Source organism: Schistocerca cancellata, chromosome 9, assembly GCF_023864275.1.
Source record: "Schistocerca cancellata isolate TAMUIC-IGC-003103 chromosome 9, iqSchCanc2.1, whole genome shotgun sequence".
Classification (NCBI taxonomy): domain Eukaryota; kingdom Metazoa; phylum Arthropoda; class Insecta; order Orthoptera; family Acrididae; genus Schistocerca; species Schistocerca cancellata.
In genome coordinates, this window is record NC_064634.1 from 383,987,878 (window position 1) to 384,014,901 (window position 27,024).

Here is a 27,024-nt window from a genome sequence, read left to right on the forward strand (position 1 = left end):
GAGTCAATATACTGTTTCCTCCTACATACAGGGGTGGACAAACGTATGAAAACACTACAAAAGCAACACACTATCGTGCCTAAACGGTGAAGAAAAACAGCTTCCAGTCGTCTCGGAATCGATAAAGACAAGTCCGTGTGGTTTTCATATACCATTATTCCCGCAAAATCGTGGCTAGTTCAACTGATAGCGACCACATATCCCTCTCTCCAAAGTAGACCACAAACGCTCAATAATACTGAGATATGACGTCCGTGGTGCCCCGAGGAGATGCAACCATTCATCTTCATGCTCACAAAACCAGTCCTGGACGATGCGAGCTATGTCAACTGGGGACATGACATAGTGGAAAACGGAATCGGCATGGGGAAAGAACAATGTACTATGGGATGGACCAGATCAGGCAAAATGGTCGCATAATCCTCGGCAGTAATGCATTGCACAGTAACTAGGGGAACCATGCAATGCCACGACATGGCTGCCCAAATAATCACTGAACCTCCGCCAAGTTTCACTCTTGTTGTTGAAACAGTGTGAAACAAGACTCATTAACCATTGACATTCTTCCATTGCTCCATATACCAAGTTTTTGTGGCTTCGGTACCACTTATACTGTTACGGAAATCAGCGTCAATAACGAATTTTTGGAATTCCAGCTCGCCCTGAATTCTAACCTTATGGGGCTCCGTTCGTGTTGTTTTGGTGCTGACAAGATTCGCGAGTGCAATATTATGTTCTGCAGTGACTTTTGCAACTGGCGTCCTCTTATTTTCGTCACAACCCTCTTCAAGGACCGTCCGTCACGAACACTCAACACGCGCACTTTAGTCCGTTTTGTGACTTACCGGATGATGATTTTCTACTTTCGGTACAAATCTTTGATACGGTGCCTCCAGAAACAACAAACACTTCGGCTAGCTTCGTTACGGAAGCACCCATCATACGAGCAGCAGCAATTCGCCCCACGTTCAAATTCACTTACCTCCGATATTATGCACTCACAACTACGCACAACACACTACTGACCTCGACTGACACTTTCGGCATATTGAGGGCATTGCACAGGTGCTGTTCGTCGTCAAATAGCACAGCCACCTGCAGGCTTGGCTTGCATCTGGATTTATGTTGAAGCATATATTTCTAGCGGTGTTCTCTCATTTTTGTCCAATCCCAGCATATCTCACGAAAGGGGCTTCAAGGCAAAGATTAGACACATTCAGCCCACATGGAAGGTAACGAGCATCGTTCTTCCCGTGCACAATCCGAGACGAAGTGGAAGAGCGGGGGTGGCATTGGTACTCTCAGTACCCTCCGTTACGCACCGTATAGTGGCTTGAGGAGAATAGACATAGATGAAGGGTGTATAATTGCGAACCTCCACCCCCTCAAATACGGCATCCATTTTTTTAGTGTATGCCCTGTGTAACACAAAGCGGAAGACGATGGAAAGGGAGAGGGGGAGGGAACCACTAGTTGCACGACAATAACAACATGTATGTTTCGACTTAAAATCCACCAGGTATTTGAAGAGGCGTTGGGACAACTTTTTAACAAAAAAAGTTATGTTACCCGTAGTTATAATTTAGCACTCTTGCCGATTATTGGAATGACATCCGTGACAAATATTCCCGTTTACACAGTCAACAGCTGATTTCCCAGCGGCTGAAAACCGTCTAACCTGCTTAGGTTCCACATCTGCAAAACACTCATTGAAATTTTCATTCATACATTTTCCAACATCCGACTGATGCTTTGTCCGGCAGGTCCGTAACACGTCGCATGGAAATTATCTTTTTGCTTCCTATCCTTTATACAAAACATTTTCGCAATCTATACATCCGGCTGCCGCTTTTTCCTGTATACACAGTTACACACTAGCAAAGTTGGAAACTTATCTTTCTTAACAAAACAGAATTAATCTTCTCATATGGCTTCTGATTACTGTTGAAAGCAGATTTCCCATACTCTTCCATTCCGACCAACATCTTTCCACTGCAGCAGCACTGTCCCACGTTGCAATCGTCACCAATCAAAACGGACCAAAAGACCGACAACAAGAACTCTTACTGCACCTTTCGCTAGCAACCTGAGCGGATCGACACACTTCAAGCCACCGTAACACTCCGTCGTCCATGACGCGTCCTCACGGGTAAAGCTCTAGACATCCCCAGGCTGGCACACAATTTTCAGTGGTTATAAAAAGCGTTTCAAAACCTAGTTGTAGATGCACCAGATTCGCTAAAAGGAAGGTTAATTCATATAAAGAATAAGTTGCCATTCAGATACTCGTCCTACCGAGTCTAATACGGCATTGTCAGCAACAGCATGAATAGAAAATATACATCGTCCGAAGAACAGTTGCGCGATTTGTCCCAGTTACGTTTATGCCGTGCGAGCGAGATTCGTCGACTCGCTCTGCTGTCTCCAATGGTAGACGTTACACGAAAGACGTCAAACAAAGGCTTACTCTACTCCGAGAGCGTCTCGTTCCAACACAGTTGTCGCATGGTTATGTTAACTGTAATAATACGAAGCTGACATGAAGACTTACCAGACGTGAATAGAATACGACGAGATACAACGCTGCTGATACATTATGGTTGAACGTTCAGTTTAGGGTAAGCCCAGAAGAAAATCAGACTCGCCCAGTTGTAACAGCAGCTCATTATGACGGTCAGAAATGCACATAACCACATTCTGGACTACTTGCGGTAGTTTTAACAACTGTTTGCATTTGCAGTTGAGTTGTGGGCGTCTAATATAGCGGCTATTAGGTAAATGCAGTATGCTCATCTTGAAAAAATCTACAACTGTACTCCGCAAGCAACCTTGTGGTGTGTGGCGGAGGATACTGTTGGTTCCCTACGCGATTATCTCCGCCCACATCCCCAACCCTTCTTCCATTCGCGAATGGAACGCGGGATGAATGATTGTCGGTAAACCTCCCGATTAGCACGAATACCTCCAATTTTCTCGTTGTAGTCTTCCGCGAGACATATGTTGGCGTGAATAACACGTTGCCCGACTCTTCCAGGAACATGTTTTCTCGCAGTTTTTTGTAGCGCCTGCCACCGGAGTTTACTGCGCATCTCCGTTAACACACTCGCGCTAACTAAACGATCCGTGACGGAATTAATGTGCTATAAGGGACTCTCTTTGGAAGCATTTAAAATAATGTTCTTCAAATGTGACTAGCAGTTGTTCCCGCAGCCACAAAAATTGAGGTTTTTTAGTGCCAAAATATTCATACGCAGTGAACGAAGTACCTGCACACTCCTTTCCTGACTCTCCTGCTTCGAGAGTAATTTGAGAAAAAAATTCAAAATTGTGGTGTGGAATAGAGACCTACAACTTAAAAGAACAATAGCCACCGAAAATTGGTCTGACAAAAGTGCAAACTAGCTGTTCTCAGAGGTATACATTGTCCAATTTATGTGGAATAGTCTTCAAGATATATCTGCTGCATGAGAGCTAATTTTGCATGAGCACATCCAATGTCATACTATCAGTATCTAGGCAATTGTCATGGAGGAAATTGTTACACATATTTTTCATATTCTATGGTGTAATCACTTTATACTTGAACATATTTTCCACATTTCATGCCACTAACACACAGCTACAGCCACTGCAATGCCTACCAATAGTAAAAGCCAAAGCATGGGCAGACATAATTGACCCTGTGATCACTACATCCCCCGAACCAAGAAGTCTGTGTATCTCACATAGAAGTACTTACTTGAAGTCAACAAAGATGCTTCACAAATAATGGAGAAGGAATTCACAATTGTCACACATTTATATTCTGTGCTGCTGATAGGAGAAAGCCAGTGATTAGTCCCAAAATACACTGCCTGACGAAAGAAGTGGAGCATGAAAAAGACAGGATCTGATGTCAATGTAACTTCATGCACATATACACCATCGACGGTTATGTACATGACTGCAGCTGCAATTCTCTGACAGATACAAGGCCATCAGAATGTGCCATTTCTTTCAAGTTTAACATTATCAGGTCTGACAGGTTATATAAGGAGTGTGGACAGTATCAGACATTGGGTGACCATTGGAGGATATGGGGATGGCATGTGCACTTGCGTGACAACATTATCAGCACAGGACAATTTGAAAGATACATCATGGAGTACCGTATTTTGCTGGCTAGTCAAATTGGGTAATATCCAGATGTGTGGGCCAGTCTGATATGATAGTGCCCCTCCACTGAACTGCCTGGGAATGTCATCAAAGTTCTGATCAACCACATCTGACCATCATTTTGGAAGATGGCCATACCGCACTCCAAGCACACTGTAACCCCTTCATATCTGCACCTTCGATGTGAGAACATTTTGTGTTGATGACTAGCAGCACTGGACTACCAGAATATAGTCCCGTGCATAGGTCAACATCACAATACAAATAGCTGCATTGGGAGTGGTGCAGTGATTGGATACATGAACTGCTGATGAAAGGTGTCACATTGTATTCCACGGTGAATTGCAGTTTTGCACTAGCACAAATGACCACAATTAGGAAGTATGATGGCGGCCTGGGGAGATGTCCCATTCTTATTCCTCAACAGTTTTGGAGAGACAGAGGTGTTACTACTGGTATCATAATGTGGGGAACCATCAGGTATGACTTCAGGTCAAATCTGGTGGTGATTGAAATCTGACAACACAATAGTACATCATGGATATCCTACTTCCTCTGTACCTCTTTTGGGATGGTACCACAGTGCCATTTTTGAACAGGACAATGCTGGTTCATAGATGACACATCTCTCTATGAACTGTCCATGAAAAATAGATCTGGTGAATGTGGTGGCTAGGGAGGATGTGACAACTCACAGTCGTGCTCAAAAAATCAGTCCTAAACGACTAAAGCTGTGTGAAATGCGCCGCTATTGTCTTCAAACACAGCATCATCATTGGGGAACAACCACTCTACCATAATCCTTGGCAGTAATGTGATCATGCAGAGTAACCTTGAGGTCCATAGAATACAATGACCAGTCTGCCCAAATCAGCACTGAACCCCCACCATGTTTCACTCTTGGCAGCAAGCACAGACTTTGGACAGTGTGCACCAGGTGTACTCTCACAGAAAAGGGACACTGTCTGAAACCACACTCATGCAACCACATTACTTTCTTCCACAGCTGTACAGTCGAGGTTTTTTTACTTTCGGCACCATGTTTTCCAGTTAGAGGGATTTGCATAAATGATGTGTGGTTTTGGAATTTCAGCTAACTCTGCAATTTTAAGCTTACACAGCTCCCTTCCTATTATTTTGCTGACGAAATGACTTGTGAGTGTAACAGTCAGTTCTGCAGTGATCTTTGCAGCTGCATTACTCTTATTTTAGTCACTATCCTCCACACACACACACACACACACACACACACACACACACACACACACACACACTTATCATTGCTGCGACTTTGTGGGTTATTGGTTATGGAAGCACCCACAATTCGAGCACCAACAATTTGCTTACATTTAAACTCACTTAGCTCAGATGTAAGGCATTCACAACCACAGAGAACAGTGTTCTGATCACGACTGCCACTTGCATATTATTCTTTGAGCACATTGCACATGTGCTGTTCATTGTGAAATGTAACAATATAACCTGCAAGTTTGGCTGGTATCTACATTTATGTTCAAGCACTAATTTCTTGTAGTGTTTCCATAATTTGTCCAACCCCTGTGCAACACAGTATGACAAATATGTAACTAAATTTGTTGGCGATCTGGGGTGTGACAATGTGCAACAATGGTTCTAACCAAGCTAGGTATCCAGTTGAACTGAGCTTGGAGGACTGATATGGGTGTGCCATTCTAAGCTGCTTGAACTATATGCCAGAGTACAACCATTGTGGCCAGTAAGTAGTGACATGCCAGAATCTCAGCAATCCATGATGAAATGTTTTCAATAGGCCTCTGCAGAAAGTGCTGGCCAGGACAATATTCTCACAGCTTCTGTATCACACAATGTCAATCCTGCACTGGTAACATTTGGTCTTACATTATCTTGTTGGGTGATATTTTACAGCCAGTGCTCTTAAGATGACTGAAATTTAACGCCTGCAGTCTGAATTACTGGTTATATGAACCAGAGCTGATCATGTTGCATACTCAATGCCCCCCATACCATCACACTTTATGATGACCAATCTCATCTGGCAATGTCTATTCTCCTAAAAGCCTCCACAGGTGGATACATCCATCATGATGCTGTAAGCACAAATGGGCCCTGTTTGAAAAGATGACATGTTGCTGCACTTGGGCTCAGTGTGTTGCTGGATGCACCACAGTTGACTGCTACCACACCAAGCAAAATCACAATAATCACACCAAGCAAAATCACAATAATGGCCATCACAGAGAGACCATGGCATTCCAGACGTCTTCACACTGTTTATATGGATCCTTTTTTTTTGCTGTAAACAAGCCCATTTCCTAATTCCAGGCATGTGGTGTGGCTGTACAATCCTGCAGAGCCATGTAAACAATATATCTGTCCTCTTAGGCCCTAGCTGTAAAGGAGTTATTGAGATACTGCATGTCACACACTGTGGATGGCCTTCCTGAACCGAACCATTTCAGATTTGCAAGATAATTGTCAGACCCTGACAAACACAAGAGCAGCAGTATGACAAACCAGTCTCCATAGGCCATAGTTCTGCAGCTGCCAAATGTGACCAAGTCGGTAAATGTTTCTCCTTATTACAGAAGCCATAACACCATCTTCTCGCGAACAGTGAATATTTGAATGTGAGTTCTATTACACTTCACATACCCAAACCAGTATTCTATTTTCTGCCAATTTGTTGTTTGTTGCAAGGCAACTTCATTATATTGACATTTTAATAGCCAGAGTGTATTTCAGCTCCAGAAGTTAAGTACCAGCCAGCAATTCTCTTGCAAAATGTTATAGCTTTCTACTATAACTTTTCCTTCTCTCACATTTAATTCATAGTTGGATCTACGCTGCAATGCCACCATAACCGAGCGGTCGTAATATAGTGGTAAATCTATTGTACGGCACTTTCTAAGAGTATACGTGGTGGTGGTGGTGTAGGAATGTACCCACAACAGAAACTACATACAATATTGCGATCTCTAATAGGCACAACTATTTGAATGTTGAAATCTATATTAGGTACTGACAAGAAGAAAAAATAATCTCCAAGTGAACTAATTCCTATCTACTACTATTTTGCACCTACACTTTATTTGTGCACTTTCTGTCTCCCTCCACTGAGTTCAAGTTACTTTTAGTTTCTTATCAGTAAAGAAGAAATCTAACCACACTGCTTCCAGTCCACTATTACTTCCAGTTTCTTTGCAGAACTTTTTATCACTTAACAAGGTGTTCTTGGTTGATTTCTTGACACTGTCTACATCAACACACACTTAGAAATCAGGCGATTTTTAATACTACTGACATATTTTGACTGACTAATTACTACTCTCCTAAAAAATTTAGCAATAACTGTTCACATTTAGAATGAATATTAAATTAAGCATGCAACTGAAGAATGAGATATCTATAACAATGTAACACGTCTTCCTCCTGCATATGAGAGTTAACATCTGAATCCATAAAAAGTAAGAAATGGTTCTGAGCAGTATGGGACTTAACTGCTGTGGTCATCAGTCCCCTAGAACTTAGAACTACTTAAACCTAACTAACCTAAGGACATCACACACATCCATGCCCGAGGCAGGATTTGAACCTGCGACCGTAGCGGTCACGCGGTTCCAGACTGTAGCGCCTAGAAACGCACGGCCACTCCGGCCGGCCCATAAAAAGTAAGAAATCAAGCAAACGGAAAAGCAGTTTTGACGTAAACAAAAGCCATGAGAATGACAAAATAATGGTGAAATTATCAACTGCACGAACAAAATGGGACAAAAGATGGATTGCTTAGTAATAACCCGTTTAAAGATAATCAGATTCATTGTTAGACAGCTTAGAAGATTGGAATCAGTAAACCATTATTAAAAAATTTGCTCTGGTCTGTTGTTTAAAAAACATTGTAATTAAGTCTTCCCCTGCACTTAGGATACCCTATATTTACTGGGTATTAGGCTGAGCCAAGCTACCCCCACAGGACCCCACAATTATAATTTGGAAAAAAGTTTGCTTAGTATTTCAAGAAAGATGCATGGATCTCAGAAAATTCTCAGTATTTTGTAATATGAAGTGAAAAAGACAGTACACCTACTCTGAAAAAATGAAAATTCTGTTAATGAGTTTTAGATATGAACATATCTAATAAATGTTTGATATGGCTCACAGAAAAATCAGTGTAATAGTCCAATTCCCATTCATCATGATATACCACTCTAACGGATGTTTGTTAAAAGGTGTCACAGAATAAATATAGTAACCGATTTTAATTTTTCCCCTCAAGTACAAAAAAATACATACGACCTCAGCAAACTAGACATTCAGATTGTCAAGATAGCATAAACAACATATTGAGTGCAAAGAATTAATTAATAAATGAGAACAATAGTTCCAAACCTTTAACAGAATAGAAAATATGTGCAGGAAATTGTAATCATTTACACTGCACCAGACTCAAAAGTATGACTCAACCACAGTAACACACATGCCATTGTGTGATCCTTCAAAATAAAGATTTAACAGTTTTAGTTTATAATAATGGAGGAGTTAAGTAAAATTCTATGAACTAAACAAACATCACAACCAAACCATGACCAACCCTTTGCTGATTAGTAGCCTGAGTTTACAATTTAAAGCAAATAGCATTTTTTTGTTACAAACTACATCACTGAAAGGGGGAGAATTTGTTTATGGCAATAACTGTTCAAGTGAATATAATACGAAGTTTGTGTCAATATTTACAGGTCCAAACTTTTAGAGACGCACAAATGTTCTCCCATATACGTCCATATATGGAGGACAGAAGTACCCAATGCCTCGGTTCTAAAATTATGGCAATTTTCTCAACAGTAATACTATTTATCAATGCAAAATCTCTCATAATAGTGAGTGTAATAGGTAGGTAAATAAACAAAACAATGTGGTGATAAATTCCAATAACATGCAATCAAAAATTAGGCCTCATTTGAAGACAACTAAATTAACCAAATAAGACATCAGGAACCTACATCAATATTTCTACAGCTATATTTCTGTAATAGCAAAATTTTATGTGCGGTAATTTCAGTCTATCATGTTGCCAACTAGAAAGTAATATAAAAGACAACAACAACTCAGCTCATCCCCCCCCCCCTTATTCTTTGTGGCTGTCTCACTGTTTTGCACTGAATTACATAACTTAACAAAACTGCCACAGCACTGGTATGCTCAAGAAATGTAAAAGTAAACCACTATAATCTGATAAGTCATGTGTGTAGTGTAGTAGACTGATATGGGTTTCCACAGTTTTGTGCTAAAATTGTAATTACATACTACCTCTGTGGAGGTAATACTCCAAGGCAAAGCTATGAATAGTACCGAATGTCAAATCAAACCCCTTTTAGCCATCTACATCCCTTACTGTCAATTTATTAGGTGACAGTTTGGCGATACATTACGCCAACTTCAGGCCCCATGATGACATGTAAGAAGATTCTGACTTCAGTTCTGGTTGAAATAGGGACCAGCATTCAAAGATTGGTGTCTGTAAATTTCTGCTCGATACAGCAATCACTTCTAACATCATCTGCTGACAGTGAGCAGATGATGTTTGAAGTGATCATTGTATCAAGCAGAAATCTACAGACATCAGTCTTTGAATGCTGGCCCCTATTTTGACCGGAACTGAAGTCGGAATTTTCTTACACATCGGTCAGGGGCTTCAGGATGGCATAATATATCACCTAAACTGGTAGTCCAGTAAAATAACGGCTCAGAAATTATACAGCTGAAAGGGGTTTGATTTGACATTCTGTACTGAGTTGCCAAGTCCTGCAAACATCTCTGAAAAGATGGACATACACAGGCAATAATAAAGTCTTCAGCCACACACAATTATAATGCGACACTTGTTAAGAAATGGCAGAAAACTGAAATAAGTTTCTTTTTAAATGACCGCATCCTATTCATTCCAATAAAATGACAACACAAATACACTTAAAGTGCCAACCAGAACCAGATGTAGAACACAGGATGCTAGACAAGTAACTACCACACCCTTATTTAACATACTTTTACATGTTGTGCAAGAATAATAATTGAAGCATAGTTATCGTGAACAGATATTTAATGGTAGACATTGTTAGAAGCCACTGCCAAGTCAGAAAACTTGCTCACTTTTTTTTTTCACAACTTAACTAAATGATATTTAGCAAAACCCAGAGCTCACTTACCAAAGAGGGAACAAAGAAACCTAAACCACATGACAGAAATTCTGTATATTTAACAAACTCTCTACGATGAACTAGAGCTCTGGAAGAATCAGAAAGAAACAATGAAAATCCAAGAGCTTTACCCTACACCAGTAATTGCAATGACCCACTGTTTTATAAGGCTCCCTTCAAATTTTATACTAGCACAATATTTCCCCTGATAAAACCAGGCAAAAACGGAAGCCAATTTATAGTGTCTAGTTTGAAAACGAGATCAAAACTTGAAACTCACGAGTTATTTTTATCTATTTACGCATGTTTACTTTTTTTATGAGTTACAAAGAGGGAGAAATAGATGGCCAGCATTCTCAGACAATGACTTCTTTTCGAGGAGTTGACAATAATGAGTTCAAATTCTCTTACCTTGCTAAGTGGTATATCTTGTAGGTGTATTGTCCTTTGCTATATTTTCCTCCTAGTAGCGGATGGTCATCAAATGGTTCATTCTTTAGCACCTCAATTCCTTCACCACCACCTGTTTCATTTTTACTTGCCTCTGCTACCGAATATAATTGCGCAACTTGATACTGCAAAAATTGCATAAACAAATAAGACAAAGGATACAAACGGGTAATTCACAAAACAGAGCAGAATGTTTATGTACTTACCTCCTCAACAGTAAGAGGGAGTGTGACACGGCTGCAAAAATAAAACAAGAACGAAATGTCAGTTCGGTCCCAGTTCTATTAAATCACAGCACAAGAAAAGAGTTATTGCCTGACTCAAGCAAAATAAAATTTTCGAATTATTGAACATATCAAAGAGGAACGTCACTGGGCATATAGGTCACCTTACAAAACGAAGATTATAAAATGAGTAAATAGTTCGTCGAATCGAACCCACGCAAATCTGTACAATATACCTTTCTGGTCTAGACAACACTTGCCATTGAATTACCTAAAACTGCTGACACAAAACATTGCTGTTGAATAGTAATTTCACTTGGTTCACACGGAATACTGAAAGTGAACTCCACAATCTACACTCACATAGAAACATTGGTCTGCTACTTTGTGAAAGAAATGCAATAAACCGTTCGGTTGCTGCACCACATTACGGAAGTAAACGATAAATGTTTAGTCTTTTATTTCAATGAACAAAGAACACTATTCACAAAAAAAATAAACAGTTACACTTTAAATTTTAATGATACTGACATTACTTCTTAACCTATAAATGCCGGGATATTTACTCTCGCGCTGGAACTATGAACATGATACGAAATTAATGTGGTACAAACACTGTATTTTATACTTTCTTCATAAGGAGACATTTTGAAAAATTATTGCTTCTAGTAACGGCAGATGCAAATAAGATTCAGCAAGTCTCCCAGAGCGTCTGAGATGTCTGCTTTCTCATGACAGTACATACATTACGTACTATTTGCAATAAGCACTATGTTCATAATACTATGTAAAGGATTTACAAACACGCAAAAGTATCAAAATACATAGTTTCTGTTACATAATACTTACTATTCCTTGATCAGCATCTTAAAGTTTCATACACATGGGGTGGACAGGCAGTACTACAACTGACGTAAGAAATGCGTCACTTTCAGCGCCGGAAGTTACGTCTAGACTGAACGTCGAACAGATGAAAGACGGAACGCGAAACAGAGTGATTCACTTCAATAGCTGTCACTATGAACAATGTTAGTATTTAGAAATTCGTTGTTGAAAGCCTATGTTCTTGAATGATTAAGTTGTTGTTCTGAAAATTATACGGTATAATTATGATGCACCTCACTCACAGCTACACTCGCACTGAGCGCAGGGCTCTCGAGCACAGCGTTTTAAGTGGCGATAAAAAATAAAAGTCGCACCATCATTGCCGTCAAGCGTAAAACAACCAATACCAGCGCCGGAATATGATATTTCGTCAAAGATGGGCGTTCTCCACACTGCTAACCACAAAAACACTGCGTAAGCTGAACGCATCGACACTCTCCACAGGAAAATTTGTTGTAACAAACAGCCTTTAAAAGACTCGGCCGAGGAAAATAAAAAAGCGATTCAGAGAGAAAAAACCCTCTAAACATTATGATCCGTTCATATTTACTTACTTAGACGTAAAACTTATAAAAACCACTTAACGTCCCAAATTAAAACTTGGCTATACAGTCAGTTTTAAAGATACTTTTAATTCATAAAGATCACCATTTATTTCAGGACATTAAAGGTACTTTAAAATGGGGTTGTCTCACACAAAAGAATAACAACATTTGTTATTTATGTGCCACAGAATTAGTCTGGTTTGTGCAAATAATACTAGAATTTACAGCTGTTAATTTAGTGGTATTAGCATAAAAGCTGTAATTTCCATTTATGAGTATAGAAACAGAAATCTGCTACAATAATATATAATTTAATATAGAGGTCATCAACAAGACTACAGCAAGAAATTTTCCACTCAACAGCCATTAATAAAATAACTTTCCTTTTTTCTTTTGTCAAAATTCATTTTTATATGTTGTTTTGTGTCTTGATTTATCAATGAATAGTCTGTTCATTTTATTTGGTGATTACTGCACATGCATCCTCCCATTTGTACATTCACTGTGTTTCTGTAAAGGTCTGGGTAAGGAGCAAACTTTAGGGAACTGGAAAGAGTCAAGATGAACACTAATAAAGTGTTAAAATGCTATATTCTATGTTTACTTGAACTAGACTTTACATAGTAACTTAACAAGGGAGTTGCTACTTTGAAGAAAGCTTATACTTTGTCATTTATGCTGTATATCATCTATTTCTACCTTCACAACTACTCAGTATTTATTATGGAACTATAGTTATCTAAAGAGTATTCAGAAATTCCCATTACAGAATTCTAAGACTTGTAGAGGAGAGTGAGTACAGAATATTTTGAATAGGAAACCATGTTTGGAAATGTCATCCTATGATGCTACAGACAATCAAAGTTACAGGCACCGTTGCCTGTAAATGTATGTACATACTGGGTTTTTCAAAGGTGATATTACAGACTTTCTAGAATGATGGAGAAGGGTGAATGTATCAATCTGAGGTAAGGGCCTCAGTAGTGGAAACAGATGAGTCAAAAGTTATAAGCAGAAACCATTCTGACACCTCTGGCAGTGGAATACATGTACTGGTACTGTTGCTACTTAAGATTTTAGGGTAGGCAACTTTCAGAGATGGTAGAAGGACCAAAACAAGAAAAAAATGTCTATTAAACATGGGCTCTAAAATGCATATCTTAAGAGCTATGAGCACTTGTTCCTTAGAGGAGGTGTGTTTCACACTAACAAAGATGAAAAAGTGCTCATAGCTCTTCGGGTATACATTTTAGAGCAAATGTTTACTAGCTTACTGGACTTTTATCGTGCTTCAGTCCATATTACTTCCTTTAAAAGCTGCCTACCCTACAAAGTTAGCAACAACAGCACCAGTACATGTATTCCATCGTCAGAGGTATCAGGACAGTTTTCGCTTATAATTTTTGACTCATTTGCTTCTTGTACAGGGACCCGTACCTCAAATTGATACATTTATACTTCCGCATCATCCTAGAAAGTTATAACATCATCACAGAATCATCCTGTATATACATACATCTAAAAACAAAACTCTTTGCCTTTACAAATGTCTGCTTGTGTCTGTGTATATGCGGATGGATATGTGTGTGTGTGCGAGTGTATACCTGTCCTTTTTTCCCCCTAAGGTAAGTCTTTCCGCTCCCGGGATTGGTGTGACTCCTTACCCTCTCCCTTAAAACCCAAATCCTTTCGTCTTTCCCTCTCCTTCCCTCTTTCCTGATGAGGCAACCGTTGGTTGCGAAAGCTTGAATTTTGTGTGTATGTTTGTGTTTGTTTGTGTGTCTACCGACCTGCCAGCGCTTTTGTTTGGTAAGTGTCATCATCTTTCGTTTTAGATGTAAAAACAAAGATGATGTGACTTACCAAACAAAAGTGCTGGCAGGTCGATAGACACACAAACAAACACAAACATACACACAAAATTCAAGCTTTCGCAACCAATGGTTGCTTCGTCAGGAAAGAGGGAAGGAGAGGGAAAGACGAAAGGACATAAGCATGTGTAATAGTTCGCTACAGCAAGAACTTCCATGTCCACCACCTGCTTTGATAATGAAGGATGAAGCTATGAAAATGTCAGCCACTCGTGCTGGTGAAATATCAGAAAAATTATGAAACAGATGAAAGCCGAAGAATCTGAGACAGAAACCAACAGGCAATTTGTCAACACATGGCCCTAATATAACTAGACATTGCAGATACTCTAAAAACACAGAGAAAACAAAAATTTTAAGTAAAAATAATAACATGCACTAAATGATAATAATAATAATAGTAATAATTTTAATTGTCATTGTTTGTGGCCCAGTGTAAAGGGGTCCCACAGTTTAACGTAGGATCAAAATTGTGTATCTTTCCTGAAGACTCCTCACATTGTGTAGAAGTGGGGATAAGATTAAAGCTAGACCAAAAATTTCTTTTGTCAAATTGTGAAAATATCCTGCAATCCTATGATTTCCAGGCATATGCTTTACAGCTAGATCACGAGGTCTGAAACAAGTACTGATAATCTGCGTCAATTAATACACCATCCTGCAGACATAAAGACAGTAAACAAAGTTATTGATGTATGCCACATGAGAGAAGGATGCTAATACATTTATACAAACTAAAAAACTATTTTTTAAATCACATTTGCACTAATATATAGCCTTGTTAATCAGCTTCATTTTTGCGTAATCTTCTGTTTTCGATAAGCTGAATAACGTCTGCTTTAATCCATTTCCTCTTGTTTTTGGATTTTGTTTCCTCAACTATCTTTTCTGTTGCTTAATACCTACCAGATTTAATTTGTTCCCAGCCTTCTTTTACTCCACCATGTTGAAAATTTTTAGCTACGTTTCTGTTTCCTGTGTTTAATGCTTTGCCAGTCCCTCAGTTTTCAGTTTTTCTATTTCCCATTTCTGTTTTATTGTATTTTTCTTCAGACATTTAAATCTGAATGAACTTTCCATCATGACCAGGTTTTAGTCACTGTCAATGTCTGCGGAAGGATAGCTCCAGCATTCTTTTACTTAGTTTCTAAAATGTGATTTCACTAAAATGTAATTGACCTGTTGTCCCCTTAAGTCTCCTCATGCCTTCCAGGTGTATCTTCTTCACTTGTGATGTTGGAAAAGTTTATCTGCGACAACTAATTGGTGCCCGGAGCAGAACCCAATTTGCTGGGCTCCTTGCCCACATTCCCTCTTCCGGTTCCTTATCCACACTGGCATTCTGATCCCCCATGTCAATCTGGTTTTCTTCTCCTTTAACATATCTTATCACATTATTTATTTCTTCATACATTTCATCAAATACCATGTCCTCTGCTTTGGATGTTGGCATGTAAACTTGTATTATCACAGGGTCCTTTTTTTTTAGTTTCAAGTCTGATTAGTGTTATCCTAAAGCTGTATTGTATGTATCCCTTGACGCATGATCTAGTGTTTTTTTCTTAAAATTACCACAACTCCTCCCACTCCTGGTCTGTCTTGATCAGTTCTGCTGTGAATGACCCTTTATTCTCCAGACCAGATGTCTTCCAATTGGGGCCACTTCATCTCTTTTATACAATGTACACCGATTCCTAGCCATTCCATTGAAAGTTTAGGTATTCTAATTTGTTGCACTTCAGCAGTATTCTTGTATTCCAAGAGGCCATTTTAAAATTGGGGCTGTTTTTCTTCACCTTGTCTTATCTTATGCAATCCTCTTTTGGAGATCTGATTGGGGAACTATCTTATCTCTTGGAAATTTTACAAAGATACTGGCATGGTTCACAGCTGATGTTTGGGATATCTGTGGATCTCTAATGTGGTGGTTTCCATTTCCCTTACACATCATATGACATTGCCTTTCAGTTGGCTCTTTGACTTTGACCTTTGGAAATGGTTTCTCATTTCCAGGACAAGAGCATGCCCCAGCTCTTCCACCTTTGGAAATGGTTTCTCATTTCCAAGACAAGAGGGTGCCCTGCCTAGCAAATGCTGTGGTGGTGATGACTTATACTGGTCATCGCTTGGGTCTCTGTCTACATCATCCATCACACAATACGACCTTGCCTCCTCTCTACCATGTGGAGGTGTAGATCATTTGGTCAAGGGCCTTAACAGCATTTCCTACACCCCCTACATTAGGTGTATTACCTGACAGACTAAAGTATGCGGAAGTAGCATCCATTTATAAAAGTGAACACAAGCAAATGGTCTTTAATTATAGACGCATCTCCCCCCTTTTTGAATTTCTGTACCTCAACCTCTGCAGGACTTACTGACAACAATATCTTCTTCTTACACTTTTCATAAGCCATCACTCACAGAGCAGTTATTTTGAAAGGTGCCTTAGATCATAGGGCTTTTAGTGCCCTGGACTGAGCTCCTTTGCTTCCCAATCTTTATTTAGTATCTTGACAATACCATGTAGTTCCAGCACTATACAGTATTCAATTCGTGAAAGAATACCTTACTTTTTCCAGTAGTCTTTATCCATTTCTGTGGTTTGTTATTAATTGAGTCTTCTTCTCCAGATCTTATTCCTTTTGAGAGACTGTCTCTGGACATACCTGATGTTGCTTTAAATGTTGAGGCACAGACAGGTACTGTCTGGCCACCTCTCTTCTTTATGCTACATTTTATTGAAGCAGTATTCTTCCTTTTTGCTTCTTTCTTGATGTTCATTCTCCATGACAAAGCAGATTCAGACTGAGCAATAATCAGGAATTAATATTGTAACATAAACCACTAATTTATTTCTATTGTCAGTTCTGGTGACAAGTGCTTGCTTACAGTACTTTTTTTTTTGGAAAACTCTCTCACATTATCATCGACAATGACATCCCAAATTGTTGTTCTTCCTTCATGTTTCTCAGGAGCAAAGCGCAGTTTCCATTTATCAACTTTTGCTTTAACTGGCTGAGTGCAAATATCAGGTTTTGCAAGAACTCATAGGTTTCAATACACTATAACAACAGCAAATATTTGGTTTTGACAAAACCATTTCAATAGGTCATGCATGGTAACAAGCTTGATTCGTAACTACAAAAATCTAAATTTTGAACAACTGAGCATTTATCCACTTTTCAAAAAATGCCCCTCAATTGAAACCGATTCTTATTATTAAGCAGCAATGCCATCTAGATAAATGTATTGAGAGGAATATGTAAGAGTTCTCAGATCTTTGAAGAGACCTTTGTAAGATATGCACTTCTCTACTTTACCCAGTATCCTTGCTACTTGGTTTGGTGAATAAATATTGTATTCATCTTAGCTGCATTGTCCCATAAGTTAATCTCATAAAACAACAGAGAGCGTTTGCTAGGAAATCATCAGCACAATCACAATTTTTTGGTACTTAGTTCACAATTATCAGTTTCAACTGCTGTGTGTCATTTTCAGATTTACAATAAAATGATAAATTCAAAATAATAAACAGGGGGTGAGAATGGCATCAAAATAACATAATAAACAGAACATAGCAACAGCTAAAGATTTGTGATTGCATCAGAGGTTTCCTAATACACAAATCTCTCAATAATTTGAACTCCATTAATGACAACTCAGTCTCTTAATTAGTTTGTATATGTGTTTACATAATTTTAACATGTTATCCAGCTGAAGTTCAATGAATTTTATATCCCCCCCCCCCCCACACACACACACACAAGGGTGATAAAAAAGTCAGCATAAATTTTAAAACTTGATATGGGGTTTTATTAGAAAAAAAAAAAAAAGTTCACAAAATGTCCGACAGACGGCACTGGACAGCAAAATGTCAGTGACTGCGCATGGAAATTGTGTATAATAGGAGCTGTAATGAGAGAGAGAATCAGATGCACCAGCAGTTGCAGCATGTTGACGTTACCTGAAAAGGCGCTTTTAGTGGAGCTGTATTATCAGAATGCGGAATGTGCTAGTTCAGCGTTATGATCCTATCACCATAGGATGGGGATTAGAATGGGTAAAGATCCATTGACAAATGCAGCTGTGGCGAGAATGATTTCGAATTTCGAAGCCATGGGTTGTTTAGACGATAGACTCCATAGTGGCCGACCGAGTACAAGGCATAACACTACTCTTTTGGTGGCACTTAGGCGTACCCTCTGATGCTACCCATACAAAATCCATCAGCATAGTGAACTGTTACCTGGCGATTTAGTGAAGTGGAGGGCAATTGCGGTGTGGGCGTTTCAAAAGATGGCGGGAGATGATGATTGGTTGAGATGGTGTTGTGGACCGACAAAGCTCATTTCACACTCTGAGGGTCTGTCAATGCTGACAACTGCAGAATTTGGGCTACTGAAAATCCTAGAACTGTCGTGGAAATTCCATTGCGTTACGAGAAAGTCACGGTATGGATTGGATTTACCACATCTACCGTTATCAGGCCTTTTTTCTTCAAGGAAATGCGTGATTCTGGTTTTGTAACTGCTACCGTGACTGGTGAGAGGTAGGCTGATATGTTACAGAATCGCATCTTCCCCAGCCTGGCGGATAAACACCTGCTGGAATGTACGATGTTTATGCAGGATGGCGCTCCACCCCATATTGCTAGACGTGTGAAAGATCTCTTGCGCGCGTCTTTTGGTGATGATCGTGTGTTCAGCCGCCATTTTCGTCATGCTTGGCCACCTAGGTCCCCAGACCTCAGTCCGTGCGATTACTGGCTTTGGGGTTACCTGAAGTCGCAAGTGTATCGTGATCGACCGATATCTCTAGGTATGCTGAAAGACAACATCCAACGCCAGTGCCTCACCATAACTCCGGACATGCTTTACAGTGCTGTTCACAACATTATTCCTCGAGTACAGCTATTGTTGAGGAATGATAGTGAACATATTGAGCATTTGCTGTAAAAAACATCATCTTTGCTTTGTCTTACTTTGTTATGCTAATTATTGCTGTTCTGATCAGATGAAGCGCCATCTGTCGGACAATTTTTGAACTTTTGTATTTTTTTGGTTCTAATAAAACCCCATGTCATTCCAAGCATGTGTGTCAATTTGTACCTCTCTATCTACATTATTCCGTGATTTATTCAGTTTTCAAATTTATACTGACTTTTTGATTACCCGGTATATGCTTATAGACCTTATTTAGTATTGATGCTTAAAAATTTGTAAGTATGTTTTTGCAATATAATTTATGTCCATCTTCAAGCATATGTCAGGAAGTTTTTCAGTATTCCCATGGTACTCTGCTATGATTGATAAGATGTGACCATTTGTGCTGCCCTTCTTTGTACACATTCAGTGTTCCTGCTTGCCCTATTTGGTATATAGGTTCTAAGCACATCAACATAGTGTTTCTTTACATGCAAGACCATTAAGGTCTATTTCTAATACCAATATGTCATGTCTATTTGTTTGAAATTGCACTGTATGAACTCTTGTGAGATTAAGACTTGAACTGTTTGATGTGAACCAGATTTGTCTGCTGCAGTTGAGTTTGGGCTCTTGATCGACATGCTTGAATCACCAGCAAAAATTACAGCTTCTGGAAAGTCCATTTAAAGCCACTGGAAAGTCTGCTCTGTGGATTACAAAAGAATACTTAGCTTAGTAAGGACTCTGTATTTTATGTTAACCTGTTCTGGATTAAGTTTCATTTTTTGTGCAATCTACCAGTTTGATTGGCAGTATTCTGTGATGATAATAAGAATCCGTTCCTTTTAGAGGACTGAAACAATGTCATATCATTTTAGTTTCTGAATTGAAATTTTATAGATCATGCAATCAGAGGTCATGACCACTTCACAGCATAAACCAGTATACCAACAAGATAAAAGTTTGTTGTTTGGTTCTGCCAGGATATAATTTATGAAGGTACCTGTACAGCACCTTTGGAGAGAATACTTTTTCCAAGAGCCAAAATGAGAGGCACTTAGCAAGTTACACTGCCAAAGAGAAAAAGCTGTGAATTTGTGGAAAGGGAAAATTGGGATTCAGCCTTAGAGACAGAGTACAAACTTAATTAGCCCAAGGATAGTGAAGGAAAATGAGTGAGTCCTTTTCAGAGGAACCATCCCAACATTTGCCTTAATTAATTAAATCATGTTCCTCTTAAATGTGTGTACAGTGAAAATCATGCCACTTTGTCTTGTAAGGAGTAGATTGGGTCCCCAAAGGTAAATATGTTTACAAGCGAATATTTATGTATATACAACAATTGTACACCAAGCAGTAAGAATGGCCAATGATAAGTTTGAATCGGAGTCACCACATAAAAGCCAAGCAATTTGGAAAGATAAACAAAAACAGCAAGTGTCCCTTAAAAATTGAAATATTACACTGAACCACGAAAACATTAGTGTTACTAATCCCCAAATATTTTCAAATATAAGGCAGTGATGAAAAGAGGCAATCCTAACAAACAGTAAAACATAGGAAATTCTTGTCCCTGCTCAATCTATACATGTCGAACAACTTCAGATGAAATCACTCGTGTTGCACGAAATTTTCAAGAAAGCTTCTTTAGGAAATGGTGATACTTCAATATCATTATAAAACAATGCATTACAAACATTTTAGAAGCTGTTTCCGATATTGTAAACTCATCTTTTCTGGGTATGCAATTTCCTGATTGACTAAAAATTGTCAGAGTGATCTCTATTGGTAATACGGGATATGAAGCAAATAGACCATTACCATACTTTGGCAAAGTTATAGATAAATTTAATATGTAACAGTTCAGTAAACTTTTTGGACAAAAACAAAATCTTTACTCATACCCAGTATGACTTTGGGAAAAATAAATCAACAGCTAGTATTATCTATGATTTTCTGCACAATGCTCTAGGAAAATTAGACAAAAAGATGATGCCACTGTCATTTTTAGACTTAGGTAAAGCAACTGACATATTTGCCCATACAGTAAATACTGTTTGAGAAGTTCCATGTAGCATTAGAGGCACTGCATTAAAGTTGTTCAAGTCATACATGTTCAAACGGAAAACATAAATAACACATGAGCCAAAAGAAAATACTAAGTGATGTTTCTCACATATGGAAATCTAGAAGAAGAAGAAGAAGGATTTCCACAAAAACCTACTCATGGACAAATGATTTTTTTCCCCCCCTCCTGTGCAGGTCGTCTTTCCTGAGAGTTGTCAAGCATATTTTCTCTGATGTTTTGGCAGATATTTGACAATTTTGTTTTAGAAATGTGTAACTGGATTCAGCCCAAACAAATACTACTCATCACATCTTTCATGCGATGCCCAGTGTCAGTTTGTTTCCTATCACTCACACATTTCAAAGTGAAATTGTTTTATTGACGTGTATTAGTGTATTAAAAGTGACAATAAAACACAAAGAATAACCAGTACCTCAGCAGCTTCAGCACCACCCTGGCCTGTGATGACTGCTACTGCCATGCAATAGTCATACTCAGTTTCTTTTGCAAAACTGTCACGTTTTACTGTCCCTGTTAATACATATCGATAAAATGAATATTGCACTAGACTAATTTAGCACTGCTTTATCACATGGGCTCATAAAATTCCACTTTAAAAATCATTCTGTTTGCAACAGGAAAAAAACTGCCGCTTTCTGTCAGTGCTGGGAGTTGCACAAAAGATGTGATGAGCAGTATTTTGTTTGCACTATCTCCAGCTACACGTTTCAGCAATAAAATTGCAAATATCTGCCAAAACATCAGAGAAAAAATGCCTGATGATTCTTAGGAGGGACACCTGGTATAAACGAACAATAGTTAAATACTGAGTCACACAAAAATACCTCATTTACACACATCAGAATCCTTAAAGGAAACTGAAAAACACCATCCAATAAGGCCTAGGAAGGCCCAGCAATACCGACCATCTGCGGTGTCATCCTCAGCCAACAGGCATCACCGTACACAGATACGGCGGGACATGTGATCAGCAGACTGCACTCCCATTCATTGTTAGTCTTTGTGACTGGGGCTGCTATGTTTCAATCAAATAGCTCCTCAGTTGTCTTAACAAGGGCTAAGTGCACTCTGCTTGCCAACAGCAGTAACAGACCTGGATGATCCTCATCCAAGTGCTAGCCAATCCTGACAATGCTTAACTTTGGTGAGCTGATGGAAATCCGCATTGCCACTGCAGGAAGAACATTGTTCTCTTACAGAAAACATGCTGAAGCAATTATAAGCAGCTCTATATAAAGCTACAGACAAACTAAGTAGCTGGTTTGAAGGGAATAATTTCTTGACAAACACTGAAACAAAATTGTTTCAAATGACATACACATTCATGCAAAACAAATGCAACACTGAATAAAATACCTTGCAGCTTACAGTTTTTTCTGATAAAACAAATTTTTGTGCTGTCCAAACATGTTAACTAGCACAGTCATCATCTCGTCATCTCGACTGTGCGGGTGGGGGGGGGGGGGGGGGGGGGGGGGGGGGGGGACTGCAAAAGTAGTCAACATGCTCAAGAAATATTATAGAAAGCCCCTGTTTCTAAAGCCTTCGAACCGCCTGCTCTTCTATAGCTATGTATACTCGAAGCTTGTTAATAAGTGAGGAAGACTTTAAACGGCTTAAATAAAAATGAAAGTATAGCTCCATCCAGGAATTCCCATTACTGTTATAAATAAAAACTTCAATATCCATGAACATGATACAAGACAAAAAGAAAAGTTCCATATCCAGTCAGTAATGGCACCAGCTTCTAAATCTTTCCATTACAAATATTGTAGTCCTTTACAAATTTACAATACATGATATTCATTTTTATTTATTCATTTATTCATCCAAAGAACATGAATTGCATGGATATTGTCAATACATAAATGTACACTATACAGAAACATAAATACTTAAATGTACACAAGAACAGATCCGACACTATTTGCTTTACCATGTTTACAAGTTTGTACATCTAATTTTGTTATTCAGTTGGAAGTATTGTAAAATGCCTCTAAACTACAACAATTAATCATTAGCATTATTTACAAATAATTTCAGGTAGTTCTTATCACTTTTCCAACCAATATTTTTAGAGTCTTCCTGACGGCATGTATTTCGGTTTTATCTTTGATCACTTGTAGAAGCTTGTACATTTTAATTCCATTAAACAGCACACTATTTTGGGTTTTTGTTTTGTTTTCCTACTGGGATGTAAGTGGTGGCTGGATCTGGTTCCATGTTCATGTAGAGACTAGTTCACTGGATACTGGTTGATATCTTTCTTTATATGGATCACTGTTTGCAAACTACAGTCACATGAGACAGTCTTGATTTCCATAGATTTCAATAACTCAGTACTGTGAGGTTTCCTGTTATTAACTATTGTAATTGGTATCACCCTTTCTTTTGTAGCTTAAAAATTGTTTGTATATTTTGCTCATTTGTTCCCAGGTTATGCCCCAACTAATTATAGAATGAACATATGTAAAAATGTTATCCTAGTGTACGAGCTACTACTTACTGAATTTATTACCCTAAAGTACAAAGCATGTTGCTTCCCTGAGGCACTAATATGGCCAGTCCACTTTAGCTGTGAGTCGATATGAATTCATCCCTTGATACATATACTATGAGCTCATCTTTCACTATTAGAGTTACTATTGGGTTTCTGCTAATGTGGGAACTAGAACTGTTTATTTTTTTATTTATACACGGAGGGTTAATTTGCTGGTATCGATCCATGTGCTGCAGTGTTTCATCAGCTTTTTTGTTTAGTACACTAGGCAACTCATCACTGATTAGAATGTTACTATCATCAGCAAACATTACTGTTTCGCACGTTTCTGACATTCTGGGGAAAATAATTTATGTAGCAAGAAGAGTATTGCTCAGAGCACACTTCCTTGAGTGACTCCAACATTGATGTGTTCTAGATTAGATAGTTGTCTTACAGTATGATTTGAGTTTGAGAGCTCTCTGTTTTCACCACACTTTTATTAGGTTGCGCTCTTGTCTTGTCTTTTCGGTACAAGCTTTGCAATTGATCTTAAAATAACTTCCCAGTGAACTAGAGAGATGTAACTTTCAACATAGCTCAGAACTGGATGACAATGCATTATTAACTAGCTTTCTTGTCTGTTGTGTGGCAGAGGATACTTTGTGTTCCACTGCCATTTTCTCATAATCCTGATTCCAGTTGTGAATGGGTTGTGTGAAGAACAATTACTGGTAAGCCTATGCGTGAGCTCAGACCTCGCTAATGTTTAAATTCACGGCATTTTTGTGAGATACATGTAGGAGGAAGCAATATATTGGTTGACTCAGGAGAAGCAAAACTGAAATAAAGATGAAATTTACTTATCTGTTGTAATCTCATCTACATGTTTGAAATAAACTGAAAAATTCACACACACAAGACTAAAAAGCAAACAATTATTATTTAAATAAAAATGAATTTATATCCCATATTTTTAAATTGGACTAAAAAGTATAAAATAATTTCTACTAACTGCACACAGATTCCTAAACCCATACAGACAGTCCTGAAAATTTGTGATTGTGTATGTTTAATAGCTATGAAAATATTTGTAAAACTTAAAAAAAGAAACGTGGGGCACACGCAATACTGATTCACAAATAGTTCACCTCCTTACTAATATTTGTTACGCACACCCTACTTTTTTCTTTTAAATCTTACAAATACTTTTATAGCTATTAAAAAAACAATCAAATTTTCAAGGCTATCTGTATGGGGCTGTGAGAAATTATTTTGTACTTTTTAGTCTGATTTAAAAATGTGACATATTAAAATTTCATTTTTATTTACATACTTGTGTTCTGGTATGAATAGCTCCACAGTTGTCCTAACAAGGGCTAAGTGCACTCTGCTTGCCAACAGCAGTAACAGACTGGGACGATCCTCATCCAAGTGCTAGCCAATCCTGACAAAGCTTAACTTTGGTGATCTGATGGGAATCAGCATTACCACTGCAGGAAGAACACTGTTCTCTTACAGAAAACATGCTGAAGCAATTACAAGCAGCTCTATATAAAGCTGTAGACAAGCTAAGTAGCTGGTTTGGAGGAAATAATTTCTTGGCAAACACTAAAACAAACCATTTGTGTGTGTCCAGTTTGTTTAACAGAATTGTGTGATTATTTTATAAAATGCTTTGGTAAAGTCAAGGAAGATCTCCGTTCTCTAGTGCTTCCAGAAGAACATTTGTAAATCAGCTATAGCTGATCCTATGCCATTATATTTGAAAATGATGAGTGTAAGAGAGGAGCCTGTAATTTCAGCGTCACCTTATTAAAAACTATTTCATCATTCTCACTATTTAATGAAACACTAAGGATATGAATAATTTGGTCATGGTATGTTCACCCAAGGACCTCAATAACTTTGAGGGAATGTCATCTACTCCATGTGCCTTGCTTCTATTTGGGTCTTTCAGAGCTCTGCAAATTCTCACAGTGTCATAGTTCTGACTTTCTCTTCCCTTTCTGTAACTTCATCAAATTTATTTGGTTTGCACAGCCTTTCTGTATATTCCTTCTACCTTTCCCTTCTTTGATTATATCTGACTTGCCACTTGAGCTCTTGGTATTTATACAGGTGCTTCTCTTTTCTCCAAAAGTTCCTATAATTTTTCTACATATAATGTCTATCTTTCACATAGTCATGCATGTTCCTCAGACTTTGCATTTCTCCTTTAATCATTCTTGTTTTAGTGTTTCACACTTTCTGTCAGAATCATTTTTGAGACATCTGTATCTCCTTTTGCCTGCTTCACTAGCTTTTTTTTTCCTCCTCCTGTAAAATAAATTCAATACCTTATGGGTTATCCGAATATTTCTACTAGCTCTCATTTCTTTGCCTAGTTGTTCCTATGCTGGCTTCACTGTACCATCTTTTATATTGTTTTTCTAAACCACTAGGGCAAATATCTATCAATGTTGCCTAATGCTCCCTTAGAAACTCTCAACCACCTCTCACACTTTCAATTTATCCAGGTCCTGCCTCAATCTTCTACTGTTTATTAAGTTTCAATCTGCAGTTAATACCTGATGAATTATGGTCCGAGTCCATGACTACCCCTAGAAATATTTTGCAACTTAAACTTTGTTTTGGAAAAAATCTGTTACCATTACACAACCTCAAACCTACTGGTCTCTTTTCACATATACATTATTCATTCAGCATCCCTAGACCAAGGATTAAATTATGATCAGTGCACAATTCTGCCAGGTGCCTTTCCCTTTCTGTTCCTTCCCACAGTCCATTTCTGCTATTTTTCCTCCTCTTCGTTATTATCAAATTCCAGTCATTCTTCAGTATCAACTTTTCATCTTGCTTAACCATCATAATAATTTATTTATGTGTCCTTTGAGTCTGTCGCAGTGGCCAATTACGAGAATCATCATTTCGAATAAAATACTCAAGCTTTTGATATATGCCTTCACCATCATCATCAGGAGTTGAAATCACTGACTGCCAGGGCTGGCACGGTGTTCTGCTTATATTTATGGTAGCATCTGGAAACCTCCAGAGAGGGACGAAGCGGCATATGCGGGGAAGGCAAGTTTGCCAGTTCTTAGGGGTTCCGTTTTGCCGTGGAACAGGGACACATGGTGCAAGCTGTTAGCACCACGTTTCAAACTGCTGCTCCCACCTCGTTACAAGTGTCAATCTTAAGTCTTT

The 27,024-nt window shown here is 38.5% G+C and overlaps 1 protein-coding gene across 2 annotated transcripts in view; it reads right to left on the reverse strand.

The window, feature by feature from the left end:
* LOC126100323 (phosphatidylinositol transfer protein alpha isoform) overlaps nt 1–12,171 on the reverse strand; it is a 180,496-nt gene extending 168,325 nt beyond the window's left edge. The window contains exons 1-3 of one of the 2 annotated variants that reach the window (XM_049910937.1): nt 11,870–12,171; nt 11,003–11,033; nt 10,758–10,921 (exon numbers count right to left, since the gene is read on the reverse strand). In XM_049910937.1, coding sequence (XP_049766894.1) covers nt 10,758–10,921; nt 11,003–11,033; nt 11,870–11,886 — 212 coding nt within the window. In that variant the 5' untranslated portion in view covers nt 11,887–12,171. The remainder of the gene's footprint in view (nt 1–10,757; nt 10,922–11,002; nt 11,034–11,869) is intronic. The other variant, XM_049910936.1, reaches the window with a different exon arrangement.
* Nucleotides 12,172–27,024: the final 14,853 nt, after the last annotated feature.